This window comes from Pelophylax lessonae (genome assembly GCF_965119305.1).
Source record: "Pelophylax lessonae genome assembly, chromosome: 10".
Lineage (NCBI taxonomy): Eukaryota > Metazoa > Chordata > Amphibia > Anura > Ranidae > Pelophylax > Pelophylax lessonae.
In genome coordinates this window covers 2,353,139-2,376,625 of record NC_138777.1, presented here as the reverse complement: position 1 = coordinate 2,376,625, position 23,487 = coordinate 2,353,139, and the positions used below count along the sequence as shown (strand labels likewise).

At 40.3% G+C, this 23,487-nt stretch overlaps 1 protein-coding gene across 1 annotated transcript in view; it reads left to right on the top strand.

Moving 5' to 3' along the window:
• INSC (INSC spindle orientation adaptor protein) overlaps positions 1–23,487 on the top strand; it is a 180,186-nt gene that overhangs the window by 133,096 nt on the left and 23,603 nt on the right. Inside the window, 1 exon segment of the mRNA XM_082269791.1 lies at positions 22,587–22,758. Coding sequence (XP_082125917.1) covers positions 22,587–22,758 — 172 coding nt within the window.

Here is a 23,487-nt window from a genome sequence, read left to right as displayed (position 1 = left end):
CGGCAACTAGGAGACTGTCCCGGGTAATTTACATTGTCCCGGCAACTAGGAGACTGTCCCGGGTAATTTACATTGTCCCGGCAACTAGGAGCCTGTCCCGGGTAATTTACATTGTCCCGGCCCGTTAATCAGGCTTCCCGTAAATGCCCATTAGGAGCAGCCGGTGCCCGTAAAAAAAAAAAAAAAAAAAAAATGGTTGCGGTCCAACATTGTAACTCGCGCTCGCCCCCTACAGGCTCCTGGGCGAGCGACGTAATAAATGTACTTGCGGCGGTCGGCAAGTGGTTAAGACCGGAGGATTTTCCTGCTTAACGTCCAGACCACTTTTTTCAACTTGGCACTGTGCGACTTTAACTGACAATTGCGCAGTCATGCAACGCCGTACCCAAACGAAATGTACGTCCTTTTTTTCCCACAAACAGAGCTTTCTTTTGGTGGTATTTGATCACCTCTGCGCTTTTAATTTTTTGTGATATTAATAAAAAAAGAGCGAAAATTTTGCCTAAAAATTGACATTTTCTACTTTGACAGTTAAAAAATATCCAATATATTCAATTTTTGTCATATATTTAGGCCAAAATGTATTTAGCTCCATGTCTTTGACAAAAAAATTCTCAATGAGCGTATTTTTAACCACTTTAAGACCGGAAGATTTTACCCCATTCCTGACCAGGCCATATTTTGCGTTTCGGCACTGTGTTAATTCAACGGACAGTTGAGCGGTCGTGCGTCGCTGTACCAAAATTAAATTTACGTCCTTTTTTTCGCCCATGAATAGAGCTTTTGTTTTGTGGTGGTATTTGATCACCTGTGCGATTTTTAATTTTTGAAAAAAAGAGCGACAATTTTGAAAAAAAAAAAAAAAAAAAAATTCACATTCTGATATAACATTCCCCCCAAAAAAAATTACAATTTTTTTTAACATTTTAGGCCAATTTGTTTTCTGCTACATATTTTTGGGGAAAAAAATTGCAATAAGCGTATTTTGATTGGTTTGCGCAAAAGTTATCACGTTTAGTAACTACGGCAAAGATTTCTGTCATTTTTATTGTTTATTTTTTTTTTACTAGTAATGGCGGCAATCTGCGATTTTTTTTTTTGCGGGACTGCAACATTGCGGCGGACAGATCAGACCCCTAACTGACATTTTTGACACTTTTGGGGGGACCAGTGACATTACTACAGTAATCAGTGCTAAAAATATGCACTGTCACTGTACTAATGACACTGGCAGGGAAGGGGTTAATACTGTTGGTGATCAAGGGGTTAAATGTGGGCCTCATGCTTACTGTCATGTGTGGGGGGAGGGGACTGTGTGACACAGACACAGATCGCAGGTTCAGCTATGCTGAATCCTGTAATCTGTCACTGACTGTCACAGAGAAGATCCGTCTGCTTTGTCTTCTCACACTTTCGCCGACGATCGGGGAAGACCGGCGGTGATCACCGCCTCTCCTCCCCTGGCCCGACTCCCGCTGTGTCTGAATACAGCGGGAGAGAGGGGGGAATCTGGTGACGTAGGTCTACGCCGCTGGACCCAGGGCTGCCGCGTTACTGCAGTAGCAGCAACTTGAGCAGTGTTAAAGTGGTTAATTATGCGGAGTGGGCGGAGCCTCAGGGAAGTCGGTGTGATAAGTAATTGATAGCTTTGCTACAAAGTGTCCCTGGAAATTCTTTTCAAATGTTGGCAACTATAAGATTATTATGTGGACTTTGTTTGGACTTTCCATGGACACTTGTTCTTTTATATCTATATGAATTAGGGATCGACCGATTATCGGCAACACCGATATATCGGGGGCCGATCTGCACATTCCCCGATATATATCGGAATCGGCCCCTGAGGTGACCGATATTGCTGATATTTCGGGAAAGTGCTGTACCGGAGTGATTCCTGCAGCTAGAGGCATCACCCCGGTACCGGCATCCATAGCCGACGGTCGGATGTCTTGTAATGACAACCGATGCGGCTGAGAAGTCACACAGCTGTCATTACAAGGAGTGGGAGGGGACATCCCCCCCTCCTGTCCCGCAGCCTTCCGCGGCTCGCCCGGGTCTCCTGTCCCCCCGGGAGATCCGGGCATCCTACCTGCACGGCCGCCGAAGAGAAAACCCAATCAAAGCCGCATTCGGCTCTGATCGGGTCTCCATGCAAAAACCCGGAAGTGATGTCATGATACTTCCGGGTACTCGGCGCCAAATTCAAAAAAATGACAGGCAAACTTGGCTTTTGGATGCTTTTAAGTGCAGAGGAGGGGTTTGGGGTCTTTAACCACTTAAGCCCCGGAAGATTTTACCCCCTTCCTGACCAGAGCCTATTTTGCGATTCGGCACTGCGTGAATTTAACGGACAATTGCGCGGTCGTGCGACGCTGTACCTAAACGAATTTGGCGTCCTTTTTTTCCCACAAACAGAGCTTTCTTTTGGTGGTATTTGATCACCTGTGCGATTTTTTGATCATGTGCTATAAACAAAAAAAGAGTGACAATTTTGCAAAAATAACAATATTTTTCACATCTTTTTATATGAAATTCCCCCCCCAAAAAAAATGTAAAAATCAAATTTTTTTTAACATTTTAGGCCAATTTTTTTTTTTACCATATGTTTGGTAAAAAAAAAAAAATCGCAAAAAGCGTATATTGATTGGTTTGCGCAAAAGTTATTGCGTTTACAAACTAAGGGAAAGATTTCTGTCATTTTTGTTGTTTTTTTTTAACGAGTAATGGCGGCGATCTGCGATTTTTTTTTTTGCGGGACTGCGACATTGCAGCGGACAGATCGGACCCTTGACTGACATTTTTGACACTTTTGGGGGTACCAGTGACATTACTGCAGTAATCAGTGCTATACATATGCACTGTTACTGTAAAAATGACACTGGCAGGGAAGGGGTTAACTGTATTGGAGAGGGAGGGGTTAAGTGTGTCCTAGGGGCGTGCTTCTAACTGTGATTGGCTGTGGCTGTGTGTGTAAGAACAGTGATCAACGGTCCTACATAGTAGAACCGTGTGATCTCCATTCTTACACAGGGAGAATGACAGGCGGCTTGTTTACATCAGCCGCCTGCCTTTCTCCCGCTGTCACGGACGATCGCGAGTGCCCGGCGGACATCGGGTCTGTCAGGCACACGCGCAGGGGGTACCGTGACCGCGCGAGAGTGGGAGCGCGCCTCCGGCGGCGCGCACTCGCTCCCCACACCCTTACAGGCTAGCGATGTAGCCCTACGTCGCTCTGCCTGTGAGGGCCTGACTGCCGACGTAAATAGTTGTGCGGCAGTCGGCAAGTGGTTAAGACCCCCAGATTCCTCCACAAGAGTACCTGTGAAAAAAAAGAAATAATTTTTTTAAATGTCTGAAAATATCGGCCAATACCGATATCCGATGACCAAAATTTTGGTATCGACAATAAAAAAACGATATTGGTCGATCGCTAATATGAATAAACTTACTATGAGATTGTGGGGTAGACTGGGAGCGCCGCTATTTTTAGTATTATTTTTGTAGAATGAATTGGATGGCTGCTAATTTCTGCTAACTGAGTAATGGAAAAAGGAAATAAATGATTCACTTAACGCCACTAAAATTAAAGGCACAAAAAACAGCGGACACCAGGGGGAGCTACGAGCCCTCAACCCCATGCCGACCGCCGCACGACTATTTACTGCGGCAGTCAGCCTCTCCTGGGCAAAGTGATGTAGTACTACGTCGCTCGCCCAGGAGCCTGTAGGAGGCGCCCTCCCGCCCCCGCTTGTTCCCTGCCTTCCCCGCGCGTGTGACCGGCGGCTCCGATGTCCGCCGGTCACTCGCGATCTCCCTCAGGAGAGGGAGAAAGGCAGGCGGCTGATGTAAACACAACCGTCTATCATTCTCCCTGATGTAACTGCAGAGATCATAGGATCTTGCTATGTAGGATCGCATGTCTCTGTGATTACTTCACTAGCCAAGTCCCCTAACAGTTAGAAGCACGCCCCTAGGGACACACTTAACCCCTTGATCGCCAATAAAGTTAACTCCTTCCCTGCCAGTGTCATTTTTACAGTAACAGTGCATATTTATAGCACTGATTACTGCAGTAATGTCACTGGTCCCCCAAAAGTGTCAAAAATGTCAGTTAGGGGTCCGATCTGTCCGCCGCAATGTCGCAGTCCCGCAAAAAAAAAAAAAAAAAAAAAATCGCAGATCGCCGCCATTACTAGTAAAACAAAAAAAAACAATAAAAATGACATAAATCTTTCTCATAGTTAGTAAACGCAATAACTTTTGCGCAAACCAATCAAAATACGCTTATTACGATTTTTTTTTTTTTTTTACCAAAAATATGTAGCAGAAAAAAAATTGGCCTAAAATGTCAAAAAATTTAGATTTTTACATTTTTTTTTGAAAATTTCATATTAAAAAAATGTGAAAAATATTGTTATTTTTTCAAAATTGTCGCTCTTTTTTTGTTTATAGCGCAAAAAATAAAAATCACACAGGTGATCAAATACCACCAAAAGAAAGTTCTATTTGTGGGGAAAAAAAGGACATAAATTTAATTTGGGTACAGCATTGCACGACCGCGCAATTGTCCGTTAAGGTAACGCAGTGCCGAATCACAAAATATGGCCTGGTCAGGAATGGGGTAAAATCTTCCGGTCTTAAAGCGGTTAAAAATACACTCTTTGAGAATTTTTTTGTCAAAGACATGTAGCTAAATACATTTTGGCCTAAATATATGACAAAAATTGAATATATTGGATATTTTTTAACTGTCAAAGTAGAAAATGTAAATTTTTTTGCAAAATTTTCGCTATTTTTTTATTAATATCACAAAAAATAAAAATCGCAGAGGTGATCAAATACCACCAAAAGAAAGCTCTGTTTGTGGGAAAAAAAAGGACGTCAATTTTGTTTGGGTACAGCGTCGCATGACCGCGCAATTGTCAGTTAAAGTCGCGCAGTGCCAAGTTGCAAAAAGTGGCCTGGACGTAAAGCAGGATAATCCTCCGGTCTTAAAGTGGTTAAAACAACTTGATTGCAGGAGGAGATGGGCATAAAAACCAGTAGCTGCCAGGAGAAGGCCATTACGGGGCCCTTAGGTGCTAAGGGGTATGGACATGGAAAGCACAAGGCATCGGGGGGGGGGGGGGGGGATACAGGAACAAAAAGAAGAGGGGGAGCTTCCTTTCCATGCAGATACACCGATTCCTCAGCTATATACAGTGAGGGGGAAAAATTATTTGACCCCCTGCTGATTTTGTACATTTTTTACACTGTCAAAGAAATGATCAGTCTATAATATTATTGGTCGGTTTATTTTATGAGTGAGAGACCGAATAACAACAAAAATATCCAAAAAAACACATTTCAAAAAAGTTATAAATTGATTTGCATTTTATTGAGTGAAATAAGTATTTGATCCCCAACCAATCAGCAGATTTCTGGCTCCCAGGTGTCTTCTATACAGGGAACAAGCTGAGATTAGGAGGACTCTCTTAACCACTTAAGGACCGAGTCCATTTTTGACACATGTTAGTCACAAGTTAAAATCTGTATTTTTTTTTGCTAGAAAACTACTTAGAACCCCCAAACATTATATATATATATATATTTTTTTAGCAAAGACTCTGAAGAATAAAATGGCAGTCATTGCAATATTTTTTGTCACGCGGTATTTCCGCAGCGGTCTTTCAAACCCCATTTTTTTGGGGGGAAAAATTAAGAAAAATTACATTTCGCTGCATTTAAAAATACTAAACAGTAAAGTTAGCCCATTTTTTTTGTATATTGTGATATACAAAGATGATGTCACACCGAGTAAATAGATACCCAACATGTTGCGGTTTAAAATTGCGCACACTCGCGGAATGGCGACAAAACTTTGGTACATAAAAATCTCCATAGGCGTCGCTTTAAAAATGTTTAACGGTTACCAGTTTAGAGTTAGAGTGTAGCTCTTCATTTAATTATTTGCTCTGGTGATTGCGGTGATACCTCACATGTGGGGTTTGAACTTGAACTGCGACTTCCGTATACGCTTGCTTTCGCGCGCGAGCTCACGGCGAGGGGGGCGGCTAAATTTTTTTATTTTTTTCCTATTTATTTTTTTAGTTTTAGCACAGTTTAAAAAAAAAAAAAAACGGATCACTTTTATTGCTGTCACAAGCAATGTAAACATCCCTTGTGACAGTAATAGGCAGTGACTTTATGGAGAGATCGGGGGTCTAAAAGACACCAAACCCCTCCACTGCACTTCAATGTATTCAAAATGCCAAAAACAGCATTTTTGAATACTGGCACTTTTTAAATTCGGCACCTTTAGCAGCCGAGTAACCCGGACATGACGTTATGGACGCCGCCTCCGTGTTACGTCATCGGAGACGCGATTGAAGCCGCATCCGGCTTTGTTTGAGACTCCAACCAGCCGGTGGCTGCTTACCAGAGATGCTGCAAAAGCTTGTAGGATGTCGCTCGTCCCAGCAGACAAGGAGGCCCAATAGAGCCGGCAACCAACCGATCAAAATGCTTGACCACGGGGGCTGGAGCCTGGATGGACCATACCCACGTCCCAACACTCTAGAGATCTCAGCTCGATGATGAAAAGGAGAAGCTAAAGCTGGGATCACACTGGGGCGGCTTCAAAGTCGCCCGACTCTGAAGCTGCCCCATGCAGCGCGACTTCAGCAGGGCTTGCAAACGACTTCTCTAATAGAAGTCAATGCAAGTCCCCCCAAGTAGTACAGAAACCTTTTTCTAAGTCGGGCACTTTGAGTTGCTCCAATTAGAACAGTTCCATTGCACTGAATGGAGTGCGACTTGTCAGGCGGCCTCAGTGTGAACCGGGGCTAACAGTGCATTACTTCTTGTATAAAAACGTATTTACTTAAAAGTGGCACTTACATTAAAAATCCTGACACAGGCTTGTATATCAAGAGAGCATGGCCGCCTGCAGTGCCGACCGTGCGGGGTGACGACACAGCTGGCTCCACCCAACACGTTTCCCCTCAGAGGGCGTCAACTGGGATTGGAGTTCTGTTTCATTGAACATCACCATTTACCATTTATGTTTATGGGACTTTCTATGTGAAAGCTTTTTTTTTGCTTTCTTTTTCACTATTGTAATTTTCACATCAGTGAATGTTTTATGAAGAATATTTGTACACAATGTTTACATTGTAATTGTTTTCACATTGCATATTTTTTTTGTGTGACAGTTTTTTTTATTGTGTTATTGATGTGGTCCAGATAGCGCACTCGTTTTTTCCTATTTACAATTACAAAACCTCCATCCTGGCTCAGTCATACTAATCGCTCCTACAATTCACGGGTAATTTTCCTTATGTAACTGTTTTTTCCTACTATATTTGTATACTTGATGTCATATTTTCTGTTACAAATGGAAAACTGTTTTTGATGTTGTGTCATTTCTGCTTATTTCTTAATAAACGGTTATTAACCGCTTCCCGACTGCCTGATGCAGTTATACTGTGGCAGGGCGGCCCTCCTGCGCGAACCGACGTAGGTATACGTCAGCTGCGCGCCTGGACCTAGGGGGCGAGCGCACACCGCCGCCGGCGCGCTCCCACCCCCACTCGTCAGCGGCTACTCTGATGCACATGTCAGGCGGCTCTGATTGCCGCCTGACACCCGCGATTGCTCCCCGCTGAGAGAGAAGGACGGTCGGATGTTGTAAACACAGCTGACCGTCCTTCTCCCTGGAATGATCACAGAGCTCCTTCTATATAGGATCACAGGTCTCTGTGGTCATTTCAGAAGCCACACCCCACACAGTTAGAATCACTCCCCTAGGCTTACATTTAACCCCTTGATCACCCCTGGTGTTAACCCCTTCCCTGCCAGTGTCATTAGTACAGTGACAGTGCATATTTTTAGTACTGATTACTGTAGTAATGTCACTGGTCCCCCCAAAAGTGTCAAAAATGTCAGTCAGGGGTCCGATCTGTCCGCCGCAATGTCGCAGTCCTGCAAAAAAACGCAGATCGCCGCCATTACTAGTAAAAAAAAAAACAATAAAAATTACATAAATCTTCCCATAGTTTGTAGACGCGATAACTTTTGCGCAAACCAATCAAAATACGATTATTGCGATTTTTTTTTTTTACCAAAAATATGTAGCAGAAAACAAATTGGCCTAAAATATTTAAAAAATTAGATTTTTACATTTTTTTTTGAGAATGTCATATAACAGAAAGTGAAAAATATTGTTTTTTTTTCAGAATTGTCGCTCTTTTTTTGTTTATAGTGCAAAAAATTAAAATCGCACAGGTGATCAAATACCACCAAAAGAAAGCTCTATTTATGGGGGGAAAAATGACATCAATTGTATTTGGGAACAGCGTCGCACCACCACGCAATTGTCTGTTAAAAAAAAAACACAGTGCCAAATCGCAAAATAGGGCCTGGTCAGGAAAGGGTAAAATCTTCCGGGCTGAAGTGGTTAACCACTTGCCCTCCTGGAAGATTACCCCCCCCCCCCTTCATGACCAGGACATTTTTTGCTTTTTAGCACTGTTACTTTAACTGATTATTGCAAAACTGTACACAAATTACATTTTGTATCATTTTATTTCCTACAAATAGAATTTTCTTTTGTTGGTATTTGATCACCACTGGGATTTTTCCTTTTTTTTTTTTGCACTATAAATGGAAAAAGACACAGATATTTGAATAAAAACAATATTTTTTACTTTCTTCTATAAAACATATCTAATTAAAAAAAAAATACCAAAAATTCAAATTTCTTCATAAATTTAGGCCAGTATGTATCCTGCTACATATTTTTTGGTAAAAAAAGAATCCCAATAAGCGTATATTGATTGGTTTACACAAACGTTATAGTGTCTACAAACTATGGGATATATACTAAGGAAACAATATTTTGTTAATTTCTTCTATAAAACCTATCCAATAAAAAAAAAAAAATACAAAAAATTCTAATTTCTTCATAAATTTAGGCCAGTATGTATCCTGTTACATGTTTTTGGTAATAAAGAATCCCAATAAGCATATATTGATTGGTTTACACAAACAGTATAGCTTCTACAAACTAGGGGATTTATACTGACATTTTTATTAATTTATTTTGTTAATAAAAGTAATGGCAGTGATCAGCGATTTATAATGGGAATGTGATAGTATGGCGGTCAATCTGACACTAACTGACACATTGTGGGAATCAGTGACACTAATGTAGTGATGATCACTGCTAAAAATATACTGTCACCGTACTAATGACACTGGCTGGGAAGAGGTTAACATCTAGAGTGATTAAAGGGTTAAATGTGTGCCTAGCCAGTGTTTATGTGTACTGTGTGCTGCTTTTACTAAGGGATGTGCTTTGCAGGGAAACAAAAACCGGCACATTCTCCGCTGTCAGGATGGAGCTCTATATTGTTCTCTTCTGTCCTTTCATCCTCTTCTGGAATCAGTGGGTGCAAACGGTCTTCCATCTGCCAGCACCCATTGATTGGCTTGTGCTGTGACTAAACACAGCACAACTAGTGTGCCGTTGATGTGCGCGCACACCCCCTACCCGGGAGTGCTGGATTAAGTGCTAGGAACATGATCCGGCACAGGAGATCCACTCTGCCCCCCTTCTCATACTTGAATTGATCGACAAGCGGTTATATTGTTAAACCTTTGTGAACATCCAACTATCACAGCTATTGTGCAACCAAAAGTACGTAACCCCCCCCCCCCCCTAACGATGGAGTCCAGGTGTTTCCAGTGAAGGGTCCTGGTAATATTCCATCATACAAAGACATTATAGACACCTGTGCTCTTCCAGCCATGCGGTAACCATTTGGTGAAGATCTTTTCTATTCCAGCATGACTGTGCACCCCCCTGTGTTCAAAATCCAGCTCCATAAACACATGGGGTGACCAGTTTAGTGTGGAGGAATTGCAGGGTCCTGCACAGAGCCCTGACCTCAATCCTACATTTGGAAGACCTTTAAAACTGGGTCTTCTCATCAGTGGTGGCCCGTCCATTGGGGGCGCAGGGACGCCGCCCCCCCCATCCATGCGTCTGGCCCCCTAATGTACATGTAGGGCGCCGGACACATGGATTCCAATGGGTTTTTTTTGTTTTTTTTTGAAGCACGTGATTAGATACAGAGGCTCTAATAGGTTTCAAAAAAGGATGGGCTCAGGGCACAGAGCAATGAGCCCACCCAGTTGTGTGACAAAAGCGAATGAATATTCGCTATTGTCACTCGAATTCTCCTCCTGGCCAATCAGGAAGTGGGTCCTTAGACCCGTTTCCCAATTGGCCACAAGGAGAAGCCATACCATTGGCCAAGGACCAAGGAGGAGCAGGAGGGAGGAGAGGCAGGAGACTGAGGAGAAGGCTGCTGCCTGCCTGCCCTCCACATGTTCACGGTGAATGTGAGCCAGCGACTGGGAGGGGGTGGGGTGGGTACGGCATGCAGGCTGGTATGGTCCGGGGGGGTATGGTGTGGTCCTTCTGCCGCCCCCCCAGCCCATGGAGAACCAGCCGCCACTGCTTCTCATCCAACATTAGAACCTACCTTCAACACTTTTGGGATCAGATCTTCCCATCCCAAAGGTGTTCAGTGGGTTTGAGGTAATGGAGGAACTTGAGTTCCCTGCACAGCGCCCTGACCTCAACCGCACTGAACACCTTTTGGATGAATTTTATTTTGGCGCCCAACATGAGGTCCACGGTCTGAGCCAGTTCTTCCAATCCAACATCAGTACTTGACCTCACAAATAGGGACCAATTCCTACACACACCCTCCTAAATCTTGTGTAAAATATCCCCAGAAAGTGGAAGATGTTATAGCCTCAAATGAGGACAACTCCATTTTATTGGTCTTGAGGAGAGGGGTCAACTCCATAAATAATGGCCATTGTTCTGGAGTGGGATGTCCAACAAGCCCATATAGGTGTGGTGGTCAGGTGTCTACAAATATTTGCATGTGCAAGGTATAGAATTTTTGCAGTAGAGGAAATAGTCACAGCCAGGACGGCAGGAGGATACAGTTGCTGACCTTTCATGGCTACTACATCTCTATTCTTTCCCATAATCCTCTGTTAATGGGAACTTGGTTCTGTCTTACCATGGGCCACTGCCCATACAGAAGGAGGTAGACCCCTGCAGGTTCTAAAGATTGCTTCCCATCCCTTTGTTGATAATGTTCTCAGCCTCTAGATAGTCTATCTCAACCACAAGACGTTTTACTGAACCACAGTGCTGAGTGTTGAAGGAGAAGATGACATCAGCAGAGGGCTCAGCTCCATCACATTTATAAATGAAAAATCCCACAATAAAGACAAAACACTCTCTGTCCACCATAATGCTGCACTTTAGATATCACAAACATTGTTAAATATCCCTTATCCTAATGAAATAAAAGATCGTTTTAATTATTCATGCAAAACAAATAACAGGAAGGACAAATAAACTTTTTTTTTATTTATTTGTTTCTGTTATTCATCATTTATATGAAAATTGATGACATGAAAGCTGAGTCTTCCGGTATATAGGTGTAGCACATGGCTAACCGCTAATTGATGGCAATGCTGTAATGCTTGGTTAGTTGTGCCAAATATTTATCATGAAAAATGCACATGGGGGAGGGGGGAATGTAGACAGAGCCAAATGAACATGAAAGCTACGTTAGCTTCTCGGGTTCCATTAGCCAGTACTATTCCATTAGCCAGTACACCCCCACGCCCGGAAGGAGCCAATGTACCGTGTGTTCTCATCAGACAAAGTAAAGGCACCATCATCTTCCGCCCCTCCTCTGGAAGATCCAAAGGGCCTAGTTTACCTATAATTTTCCAGATTTGGGCCAGATAACAAAATAAAGTGACTCCAGTTCAGTAGTTTCCCCCTTATTTTCTTTTACTGAATAACAAGAGAGAAGCAGAGATCTTCAATACAACCAAAGCCAAATACGATCAGTCCACATATTTCCAGTTATGATACAACTGATGTTTCCCTCTTGCCTTGTCATGGGGGTGCCAAGCAACTACTGTCACCCTGAATGAGCCCAATAGGAAGAAGGTGAGTGTTCTGGGTGATCCCCAGCCAGGGAACGCTCTCTTTCCAAGTTGCATATATCAGGCACAGAGAAAGCCCCAAGCTTCCCACAAGGGCAGTCCCGATGTAGAGTCAGGCTAGGAGACCAGTAGTTATAGCAGTAGCGATGCACTCGCTGACTAACTGGATAAGAACAGAAGCAGGTCATCATGGCGGGGCTCACCTGAGAAAGTACTAACCGGTGTTCACAAGAGCTAGTACCAGGAGGTGAGCCAGCCTGCGGTCTAGTGTCAGATATAGCAGGTAAAGATCAAGCAGAAGTGTAGTGATTAAACAAGCCAAAGGTTGGTAAAGAGTGGTTGCAGATAGGGATCCAGCAGAAGCGTAGATGAGGAACAAGCCAAAGGTCGGTACTGAGTGGTAATGAAGATGCAGGCTGCAGCTGGAGCGATAGGAGTAAGCTATCGGCTGGAGAGAACACCATAATCTGGCAAAAAGGAAGTTTAAAGGCATGGCTTAAACAGGAAGTTCATGGGAGGAGCAAAGAGTTTTAAGGTTTACCAGAAAAAGATAGAAAGTAAGTTTCTCTAAGGGATCAAGCAGGAAGCTGTCTAGCATCTCAGGTGACTCAGGAAGAAGAGCTATAGCCGGACCCAGTAGAGGTCCTGGGTTCAGATTCCAGTCCTGGCAGATACTAACCCAGCTGGCGTGCTCACGAAAGCAAAAGGGAAAAACATAGTGCACTCTGTATTTTAAAATCAGCCACTTGTTATGATCTCATCATGTCATGGTTGGAGTCCTTATGACCCTGTCGATGGCTAGCCAATGGGAAGTCACCAGGCAGTGACCTGAACACCTAAAGACTATTTAGCAAGCCAAGTAGACAGTGGAGATCCTCTGAGGTGTAGAGGTCATCTACCCGGGAACCAGATCATTTAGCCTGCTAAGGAGACTGTGGAGATCCTCTGAGGTGTAGAGCCCACCTACCCCAGAACCAGATAATTTAGCAAGCCAAGGAAACTGTGGAGATTCTCTGGGGTGTAGAGGCCACCCACCCGGAAACCAGATCATTTACCAAGCCAAGGAGACTGTCGGGATCCTCCGGGGTGCAGAGGCCACCTGCCCGGGAAACCAGACCATTTACCAAGCCAGGGAGACTATGGAGATCCTCTGGGGTGTAGAGGCCACCCACCAGGGAAGCAGATCATTTAGCAAGTCAAGGAGACTGTGGAGATCATCTGAGGTGTAGAGCCCACCTACCCCGTGAACCAGATCATTTAGCAAGCCAAGGAGACTGTGGAGATCCTCTGGGGTGTAGAGGCCACCTACCCGGGAACCAGACCATTTACCAAGCCAAGGAGACTGTTGGGATCCTCTGGGGTGCAGAGACCACCTGCCTGGGAACCAAACCATTTACCAATCCAAGGAGACCATGGAGATTCTCTGGGTTGAAAAGGACACTTACCCGGGAATTAGACTGTTTACCAAGCCAAGAAGACTGTGCAGATCTTATAGAGTGTAGAAGCCACCTGCCTGGGAACCAAACTATTTACCAAGCCAAAGAGACTGTGGAGATCCTCTAGGGTGCAGAGGCCACCTATCCGGGAACCAGATCATTTAGCAAGCTAAGGAGGCTGTGGAGATTCTCTGGGGTGTAGAAGACATCTACCCGGGAACCAGACCATTTACCAAGCCAAGGAGGCTGTACAGATCCTCTGGGGTGTAGAGGCCACCTACCCAGGAACCAGACCATTTACCAAGCCAAGGAGACTGTGGAGATCCTCTGGGGTGTAGAGGCCACCTGCCCGAGAACCAGACCATTTACCAAACAAAGGAGACCATGGAGATCATCTGAGATGTAGAGGATACCTACTGGGAAACCAAACCATTTAGCAAGCCAGGGAGACTGTGGAGACCCTCTGGGTTGTAGAGGCCACCTGCCCGAGAACCAGACCATTTACCAAGCCAAGGAGAACATGGAGAGCCTCCTGAGATGTAGAGGCCACCTACCCAGGAACCAGACCATTTAGCAAGCCAGAGAGACTGTGGAGATCCTCTGGGGTGTAGATGTCACCTGTCCGAGAACCAGACCATTTACCAAGCTAAGGAGACCATGGAAAACCTCTGAGATGTAGAGGCCACCTATCCGGGAACCAGACCATTTACCAAGCTAAGGAGACCATGGAAAACCTCTGAGATGTAGAGGCCACCTATCCGGGAACCAGACCATTTACCAAGCTAAGGAGACCATGGAAAACCTCTGAGATGTAGAGGCCATCTACCCGGGAACCAGACACTTTACCAAGCCAAGCAGACTGTGGAGATCCTCTGGGCTGTAGAGGCCACCTACCCAGGAACCAGATCATTTAGCAAGCCAAGAAGACTATGCACATCCTATGGAGTGTAGAAGCCACCTGCTATTTTTTCACTTTCCTCAACTTAACCTTTTATAATTGCAGCAACAAGAAAGATTTGTGAGCAGATATTTTAGGTTTGCTTTAAATTAATTGGTTTGACCTTTTGAATCAATACCTTTTTTAATTTCTAGAAGATGGAGCATATCACTTAACATATCTACTGGATTCCTTTATTTCCGGCTGTGATCTATGAAGTCAAGAATTGGCTAAAAAAGTTTCTTAAATTTTTTTTTTTTAACTGAAAACTTTGTTTCTGCAACCTTGTCCATCACGAAGACCACTAAGAGAAGCTGCAAGGTCACCATTTTCTGAGTACCATCCTCATCATAATGAAAAAAAAAAATGCCAGGAAACCATATTTGTTTACCTATGATCATTATCAAATACATTATTTATTTCCCAGCCAAAACTCTGAGATGTTTTCCTTATTTTCGCCCTTTTTCTAGTTTATCGTTACGGATCAATCAAATGCCTGACACAACAAACCTGTCCGCTGTTTGTTTTATGTGGCCTGGGACCCCGAGGTAAATAAAATTCACCTTTCCACAGAATATTTTTGTTTTATCTATGGCCTTGTTTTTAACGGCAAGTTTTCCAACAAGCAATTTGTCATTATTATTACATAAATTGACAGCTCCTCTGCCGGTTTTTGCTTGGTCTGGCTTCCCTATTTTTTTTTTTTAATGAAATCAAGAGACGTCATGTCCGTGGAGATCCATCAATTATTTAAAGATCTCAGTAATTTGCGAGCTTTGTAATTGAAATGGCTTTGATTATAATAAAGATACTAAGGAGTACAGACATGGTCAGCAATCAGAATTCTGGGTATTTTTTTTTTTTTTTTCTGGGAAGCATCTTGTAAATAAAATACATGGTTATGTTTTTATTATGTTTTATTTATTGATACTCATAAACATTGAAACATTTTTATAAAAGAAAAATTATTTTCTAAATAAAACTGCCATTTAATAAATAAAATTGTTATCATTTTATTACTGGTATGAATATTAGTGAAACATTTACATTCTCCTCGCAGTACATATGCCATCAAATATATCCTCATTTACTTTTATTTTAAACGACGGTTGATTTTCCCAAACCATCTGTTTCACTCCCAGACCATAAGAAGCCTCGAAATTTAGTTCACTCGCATACGATCCTCGCCCCGAGGCTTTTAGAGAAACGCTTGCTGGGTTTTTTTTTGGTCTTTTTTTTGTTCATGGCTGGCATTTTTGTAAATGTCACACTACGGGAAATATTTGCTTACATGCATTAAAAAAAATGTTTACTGATGACTTGTTTGTTTTTCTTGCTATGTTATCTAATGAAGTTGTTTTTTTGTTTTTTTTTGTTTTAAAGGCAACCAACAAATAAAAAAAAAAAAAATAATTGAAAAAATTGAAAAAAATAAATAAAATAAAAATAAATAAAGAGGGCTTAACATTATCGAGGGATTGTTAAGAAAGAGATATTGATCACTAAAGTATATGTACAATTTTGCCTGAAGCATAAGGAGTGTTATTTATATATATATTTTCAGGTATTGTACTTTTTTCATCTGCTATGATCAAAGAAAAAAAAAAAAAGGTTCTTAATAATTGATGGAGTACAATTAGTAAGAAACACAAATTCCTTTTGATTTCAAGACAACAAAATATTTTTTGCAAATTTAGAATAGTCCTAAATACTTATATAAATTAAGCATCATATTTTACTTTAGAAATATTTTAATAGTCAAGTATGTAAAATATGATAAAGTAAAAATACTACTTGTTGAACTAGATGGCCTTGTGTCTTTTTTCAGCCAGACTAACTATGTAAAAACATATTTCAGTGTATGAGACTTAATTAAAGCACTGCAAAAATGTCTCACAGTCTGAAAAGATCAAAAATGCCTTCTGTTATTTTTTTTCTATATATTATAATGCATTTTAGGAAATTTTATAATAATACATATTATATTATATTATATTATATACAATCAGAATTAAACATAGTTAGTTTGTTTTACCAAACCTTTTCTTAAGTACTGATAGAAGTCCTGGATTTTCAGGTAGCAGCATGTATGTCAATTAATAACAGTTATTACATTTTACTTTTTTATTCCAGTATATGACAATTAATTAAATAACTTGTAAAATGTCTCACAGCCTGAAAAAAATCAAAAAGCCTTCTGATATTTTTTCTATATATTAAAATGCAATTAGGGAATTCTATAATAATATATTATATTATATTATATTATATTATATTATATTATATTATATTATATTATATTATATTATATCATATATTATGTTATATTATATTATATTATATTATATCATATTATGATATATTATATTATGTCCAATCAGAAATAAACATAGTTTGTTTTCCCAAACTTTTTCTTAAGTACTGATAGAAGTCCTGGATTTTCAGGTAGCAGCATGTATGTCAATTAATACCATTATTACATTTTACTTTTTTTAGTTCCAGTGTATGACAGTTAATTAAATAACTTAAAAAATGGCTCACAGCCTGAAAAAAAAAAATCAAAATGCCTTCTGATATTTTTTTCTATATAGTATAATGCATTTTAGGGAATTTTATAATAATATAATATAATATATTATATTTTATTATATTATATTATATTATATTATATTATATTATGTCTAATCAGAAATAAACATAGTTCGTTTTCCCAAACTTTTTCTTAAGTACTGATAGAAGTCCTGGATTTTCAGGTAGCAGCATGTATGTCAATTAATAACATTACATTTTACTTTTTTTATTCCAGTGTATGACAATTAATTAAATAACTTGAGAAATGGCTCACAGCCTGAAAAGATCAAAAATACCTTCTGCTATTTTTTTTTATATAGTATAATGCATTTTAGGGAATTTTAATTGATTTCTAAAAAAAAAAAAAATCTCATATTATATTCTATTATATCCAATTAGAATTAAATGTAGTCAGTTTGTTGCAATTTTTCTCTAAACATTTTTTTAGGCACTGATAGAAGTCATGGATTTTCAGGTAGCAGCATGTATGTCAATTAATAACAGTTATTACATTTTACTTTTTTATTCCAGTGTATGACAATTAATTAAATAACTTGAAAAATGGCTCACGGCCTGAAAAGATCAAAAATACCTTCTGCTATTTTTTTTTATATAGTATAATGCATTTTAGGGAATTTTAATTGATTTCTAAAAAAACAATGTCATATTATATTATATTATATTATATTATATTATATCCAATTAGAATTAAATGTAGTCAGTTTGTTGCAATTTTTTCCTAAACAATTTTTTAGGCACTGATAGAAGTCATGGATTTTCAGGGAGCAGTGTGTGTCAATTAGAAACAGTTATTAGATGTTTATTTTTTTTTTTTATTATTTTAGTGTATGACAATTAACTAAATAACTTCAAAAATGTCTCACAGCCTGAAAAGATCAAAAATGCCTTCTGCTATTTTTATTCTATATAGTATAATGCATTTTAGGAAATGTTAAATAGATTTCTAAAATAATGTATTATATTATATTATATTATATCCCATCAGAATTGAATGTAGTCAGTTTGTTGCAATTTTTTTCCCAAACTTTTTCTTAGGTACTGATAGAAGTCCTGGATTTTCGGTACCAGCATGTGTGTCAATTAAAAACAGTTATTACATTTTTCTTTTCCACCCCCACCAATCAGATTGTGGAGGGGGTGGGAACTGCATCCCTAAACATTAACACTAGGGGGCAACAATCACAACCGATTTCCCTAAAAGTCAGTTACGCTCCCCCAGTTCTCGGAGGGCAGCCGGGGAAATTTTAAAGAAACCTGTGAATAACACTTAGAATTCCACAAGGAATATCAGTCAAATTGATTCAGAGTCTCTCAGCAAGCCAACACTAATTAATCTTGACATAATTAAAAACAAAACAACCATGACTAATGAATCAATTAAATGGTTATTAATTTGAATTTATTTAATTTAGAGGCATGGGGAAAATAATCCAATTTAAAAAGAAATTGAAGCCATACAACATCTGAGTGGTTTCCAGATTTCAATAAGAATACCTACGTCTAATAATTTTAAAGAATTGAGATAGTGAATTATTACGAAATGTAACTATTTGTGATAGTCTAGAATTCCAATAGAGTTTTTTTTTTATTTATTTTTTTATAAAGTTGAAGTTATTCATTATAGTTTTGAACTGGCTTGATTATATAATTCATCCAGCTGGTCCATTGGCCAGAATGTGGGGTACTGGGGAAGCCGGCGTTTAGTTAAACAAGATTATTGGTAAAAAAAATGTCTAAATATATATATATATTTTTTTAAATGTAAAGGCTGATATGTGCAAAGTCCACACTACGCTGGGAAATTTTATGAGCATAAATGTGACACTGATGCCAACATAAAGTGAAATTCTATTTTTATTAAAAAAACAGCAAACTCTTAAACCCTTTGTGCCTAAGGGTAAAATAAATGCTAATGCCTAAGCACAATTTTGCAACTTTGACATGTGTTAGTAAAGCCGTACACATCATCAAAACTACTTTGTGCATCCAGGTGGATTATACCGTGTTTTTTTTTTCCAGGATAAATTGGGCTCTCATTTGGTCATAATTGGTCATGGATATCTCCTGATTTTTTTTATTATTATCAAAGGAAAACTGATCCAAAATAGTAACAAAAAACAAAAAATAAATTTTAAATGTAGCTGAATATTTTTTGTTCCTACCATAACTTTCCACCAAAGAACAATCCAAATTAAATTATCCTGCCCCCTACAATCGCAGCGATATCACATATAAGTATGTTGATTGTTGTTTGTACCCATAGTACAGCCCAGAAACAATAGTGTGCATTTTGCTTTTTTTTTTGCTTTTTATTATCCAAGGAAAACTGATCCAAAATAGTAAAAAAAAAAAACATTTTTTAAATTTAATGTAGCTGTATATTTTTTGTTCCAACCATAACTTTCCACCAAAGAACAATCCAAAATAAATTATCCCGCCCCCTACAATCGCAGCGACATTGCGCATTTTTCTTTTTTTTTTTCTTTTATCCAACCTAAAACACACTGACACTTGATACTAATTTAAAAAAAAAGAACAATCCAAAATAAATGATCCTGCCCCCTACAATCGCAGCGATACCACATATTAGTATGTTGTTTGAACCCATAGTACAGCCCAGAAAAATAGTGCGCATTTTGCTTTTTTTTTGCTTTTTATTATCAAAGGAAAACTGATCCAAAATAGTAACAAAAAAAAAAAAAGTTTAAATGTAGTTGTATATCACGTTTGCTGCACCCTCCTCCCAATAGATAAAAGTTTGGCATACACCAGTTAGGCCTATTTTTCCTGGTCAAACAGCTGCTGGCCAATTTTACAATGCTGTATCCTCTGCAATATTTTTATTCTTGTAGTAAAATCCCACTATGTGCTCTTTGTTTCTCTCTATTTTTGTACTTTACAATATCATGTGCCTTTACAGATAAATCAATTCTACTGCAAGCACATCTCAATTTTTGAAGAAACACAAAGGCGCCTCTAAATGGAGACTGTAGATAATTTAATATAAAAGAAACACAGATTCTTAAAAACTCACATTTGACATGGGGAGTAGAGAGTCCCTCTATGAGTCCTGGACAGCGGGGCTTCAGTGCTTCCAGCAGTTTCTGTAAACCCTTTTTCCTTCTTGCCTGGATGTAGATGTGTAAGCTGGCTTCCGGGGAGAGAGGATGAAAACGAGTGCTGAACCGCACCATGGACCACAGCCTGCGGTAGTGACGTCATAAAAATGCGACGCGTTTCGGAGCATGCGCCGTATGGCTTGGGCCTAATAGCGTGCTTCTTTGTCAAGCTATAATGGGACTGTAACAATCCTACAGGCTCACCTGAGTCAGAGGACTGCTGGCCGGAGGTAGGAGTGGAGCCCATTGGCAAGGACCTCAGGCCGGTAGTAGGTGCAGGAAGTCTGGCAGAGGCATGGCCAGACAATCCGGGTTGGCTACGGTGGTAGCAGTGCTGGATACCGGATGGACACCAGGTAGTACTCTGATGAGGACACGGGTTCATCTGAGCTGGGGAAACTAAGTGCTAGCTGGTTTTCACTAGAGCCCCTGATGGTGGGGATAGACTGCGCTGCAAGCTAACACAAGGTCGCGGTCCCCAGGATCACCCAGCCAGGCAGAGTGCAGGTTCGGTCCGGAGGTGGAGAAGCAGACAAGGGACAACCAGAGAGAAGTCAGACGAGCCAAAGGTCGGGGCGGGCAGCCGTAAGCGTGGTCAGACAATCCGGATCGGCAACGGAGGTAGCAGTTCAGTAGGTAGGTACAAAGCAGAAGAGTAGTCGGTAGTCAATTCCTGGTCAGCAGTGGATTTGTGGTAGTAGATAAGAGCAGCAGGTGAGGAGTAGCTTGATCAAGGCTCAGGAGCTCAATAATCAGCAAGCTGGAGTGCAAGGGGCTGGACTTTTATAGGGAAGTACCAGGTGTGGGGAATCAAGGGTGATGAGCAAGGCATGGCAAGACTAAGGTTGAAATAATAGGCTTCAGGGAAGAATGTCCAGAGAGGATGGTAGCCTAGTAAGCAGGGCTACCGCCTGGGATGTGGCTGGTCACGGGTTCAAATCCCAACAGGGACTGAACTGAAGGTCTTGTGTATATATACTAGAGATCAAACGATATATCGGAATCAGCCTCTGAGGTTACCGATATTTTGGAAAGTGCTGTACCGGAGTGATGCCTGCAGCTAGAGGCATCAGCCCAGTACCGTCCATAGCCAACGGTCGGCTGTCTTGTAATGACAACCGATGCGGCAGCAGACGCCCCCCCCGCTAACCTCCGTGGCTTGCCCAGTCTCCCATCCCACTGGCAACCAGCCTGCACGGCCCCTGAAGAGAAGACCCAAACAAAGCCGCATTCGGCTCTGATCGGGTCTCCATGTAAAAACCCGGAAGTGATGTCATGACATCACTTCCGGGTACTCGGCGCCAAATTAAAAAAAATTACAGCATTCAAAACAGCCAAATGTGGCGTTTTGAATGCTTTTAAGTGCAGAGGAGGGGTTTGGGGTCTTTTAGACCCCCAGATCCCTCCACAAGAGCACCTGTAAAAAAAAAAAATGTTTTTTTAATGTACAAAAATATCGGCCGATACTGATATGCGATGACCAAAATATTGGTCTGGTATCGGCAATAAAAAAACACTATCAGTTGATCACTAATATATACCAATCAGATGCCACCTAGTGGCTACTCGTGTACTTACACTAAAAAGCCTTCATCTGATTAATATGGGAATTTGTTTACATAAAAAATGATATACCAATCAAACCTAAAAGTTATTCTGTCAGTATGAAACATTATTATATTAAACTCGTATTCAGAAAAATGAATAATGTATACATATACATAAAAAAATATGCTCAATAAATTAAGTAATAGATAAATAATTAAATTCCAAAGAAATCAACATGGGGATAAAATAAAGAAAATGGAAAGAGACTGAAGGAGATGGGAAAAATAAATTATGATGTATGTTTATCTTGTGGTTGTTAGAACAAATTTTAGATTAAGGCATCTTGTGCACTTATATGTATTCACTTGTCTAAATAGATCCAAAATTAGGAACAAATGAAAAAGAAAAAATACAAATAAACTTGGAATAGAAATTAATATCCAAAATTAATAAAAAAAAAAAAAGATGGGGGGGGGGGGGGGGGGGGGAGGAGGACGGAGATAAAAACTTTCTATAAAATGGTGGAGACTTCTAATTCTTCATTTAGGCCTCCTGGTGACAAGGAATCTAAGGAGTAGATCCAAAAGGTCTCCCTTTCACATCATTTAAAGAACCTTTCTGCCTCCGAAAGATGTTTCTGCATTTTATCAATGACCCACACTTCTAATCCTGAGGTAGATTGTTGGTGACACAGTTGGAAGTGACGTGGGATATTATGTTTTTCTTTGTCTTTTCCGCTCTCTATTGATCTTCTGTGTTCTCCAAAACGCTATCTAGGTGGGCGTATGATTCTGCCCACATACAGGAGTTTGCATGGGCATGTGATACAATACACAACATGATCAGAGGAGCAGAGACAAGCACTGAAAAAAGGAGGTAAAATAGTTAAACTTTTGAAATTGATGGCACACTTTTCCCTCATTTCAGGTGGATGGAATTCTGTGTTTGACGGAAATCCTTACAGACGACTCTCATTCTGAGGCCACCAAGGCGGAGGTTGCGGCGGTGATTGCGCAGATCACATCTCCTCACCTGACCTTCACTCAGCACCTCAGCAGCTTCCTGGAAAACATGGAGGAGATCGTCACCGCCCTGCTGAGTGAGTGTGCCACGCATCCGTTTTCTATAAGATCAATTTTTAGTAGAAAAGTGACCTTTGGAAAGATACAGAGATATAGAAATGAATCACCGGAAATGTAAATGACATTATGGGAGTCTCTCTAGCAGTGTTAATTTTGGCAGCAAATTTTGATTTAGTTTTAGTTATAGTCTTTTGATTAAAATGCCATTTTAGTTTTAGTCGTATTTTAGTCATCTGAATTGTTTTAGTTTTAGTCGTATTTTAGCCGACTAAAATTGCGTTAATTTAGTCGATGAAAACGTTTTAGTCGGTTTTAGTCGACGAAATTAACACTGCTCTCTAGAACTTACATAGTTAGCCAGGTTAAAAAAAAATCCATCTAGTTCAACCAATAAAAAAAAGAAAAATAGAAATCCTCCATTACCACAATACTTACCCACTATTGATTCAGAGGAAGGAAAAAAAAAATCCTCCCCCCCGGGGAGGGAAAATGGCTAATTGGGTCCAATTTGGACATTGTCACTTAGGGGTGTACTCACTTTTGTTGCCAGCGGTTTAGACATTAATGGCTGTGTGTTGAGTTATTTTGAGGGGACAGCAAATTTACACTGTTATACAAGCTGTACACTCACTACTTTACATTGTAGCAAAGTCTCATTTCTTCAGTGTTGTCACATGAAAAGATAGATGGGAGGGGTGTACTTACTTTTGTGAGATACTGTATATAGAAAATAAGTAAAATAAGAA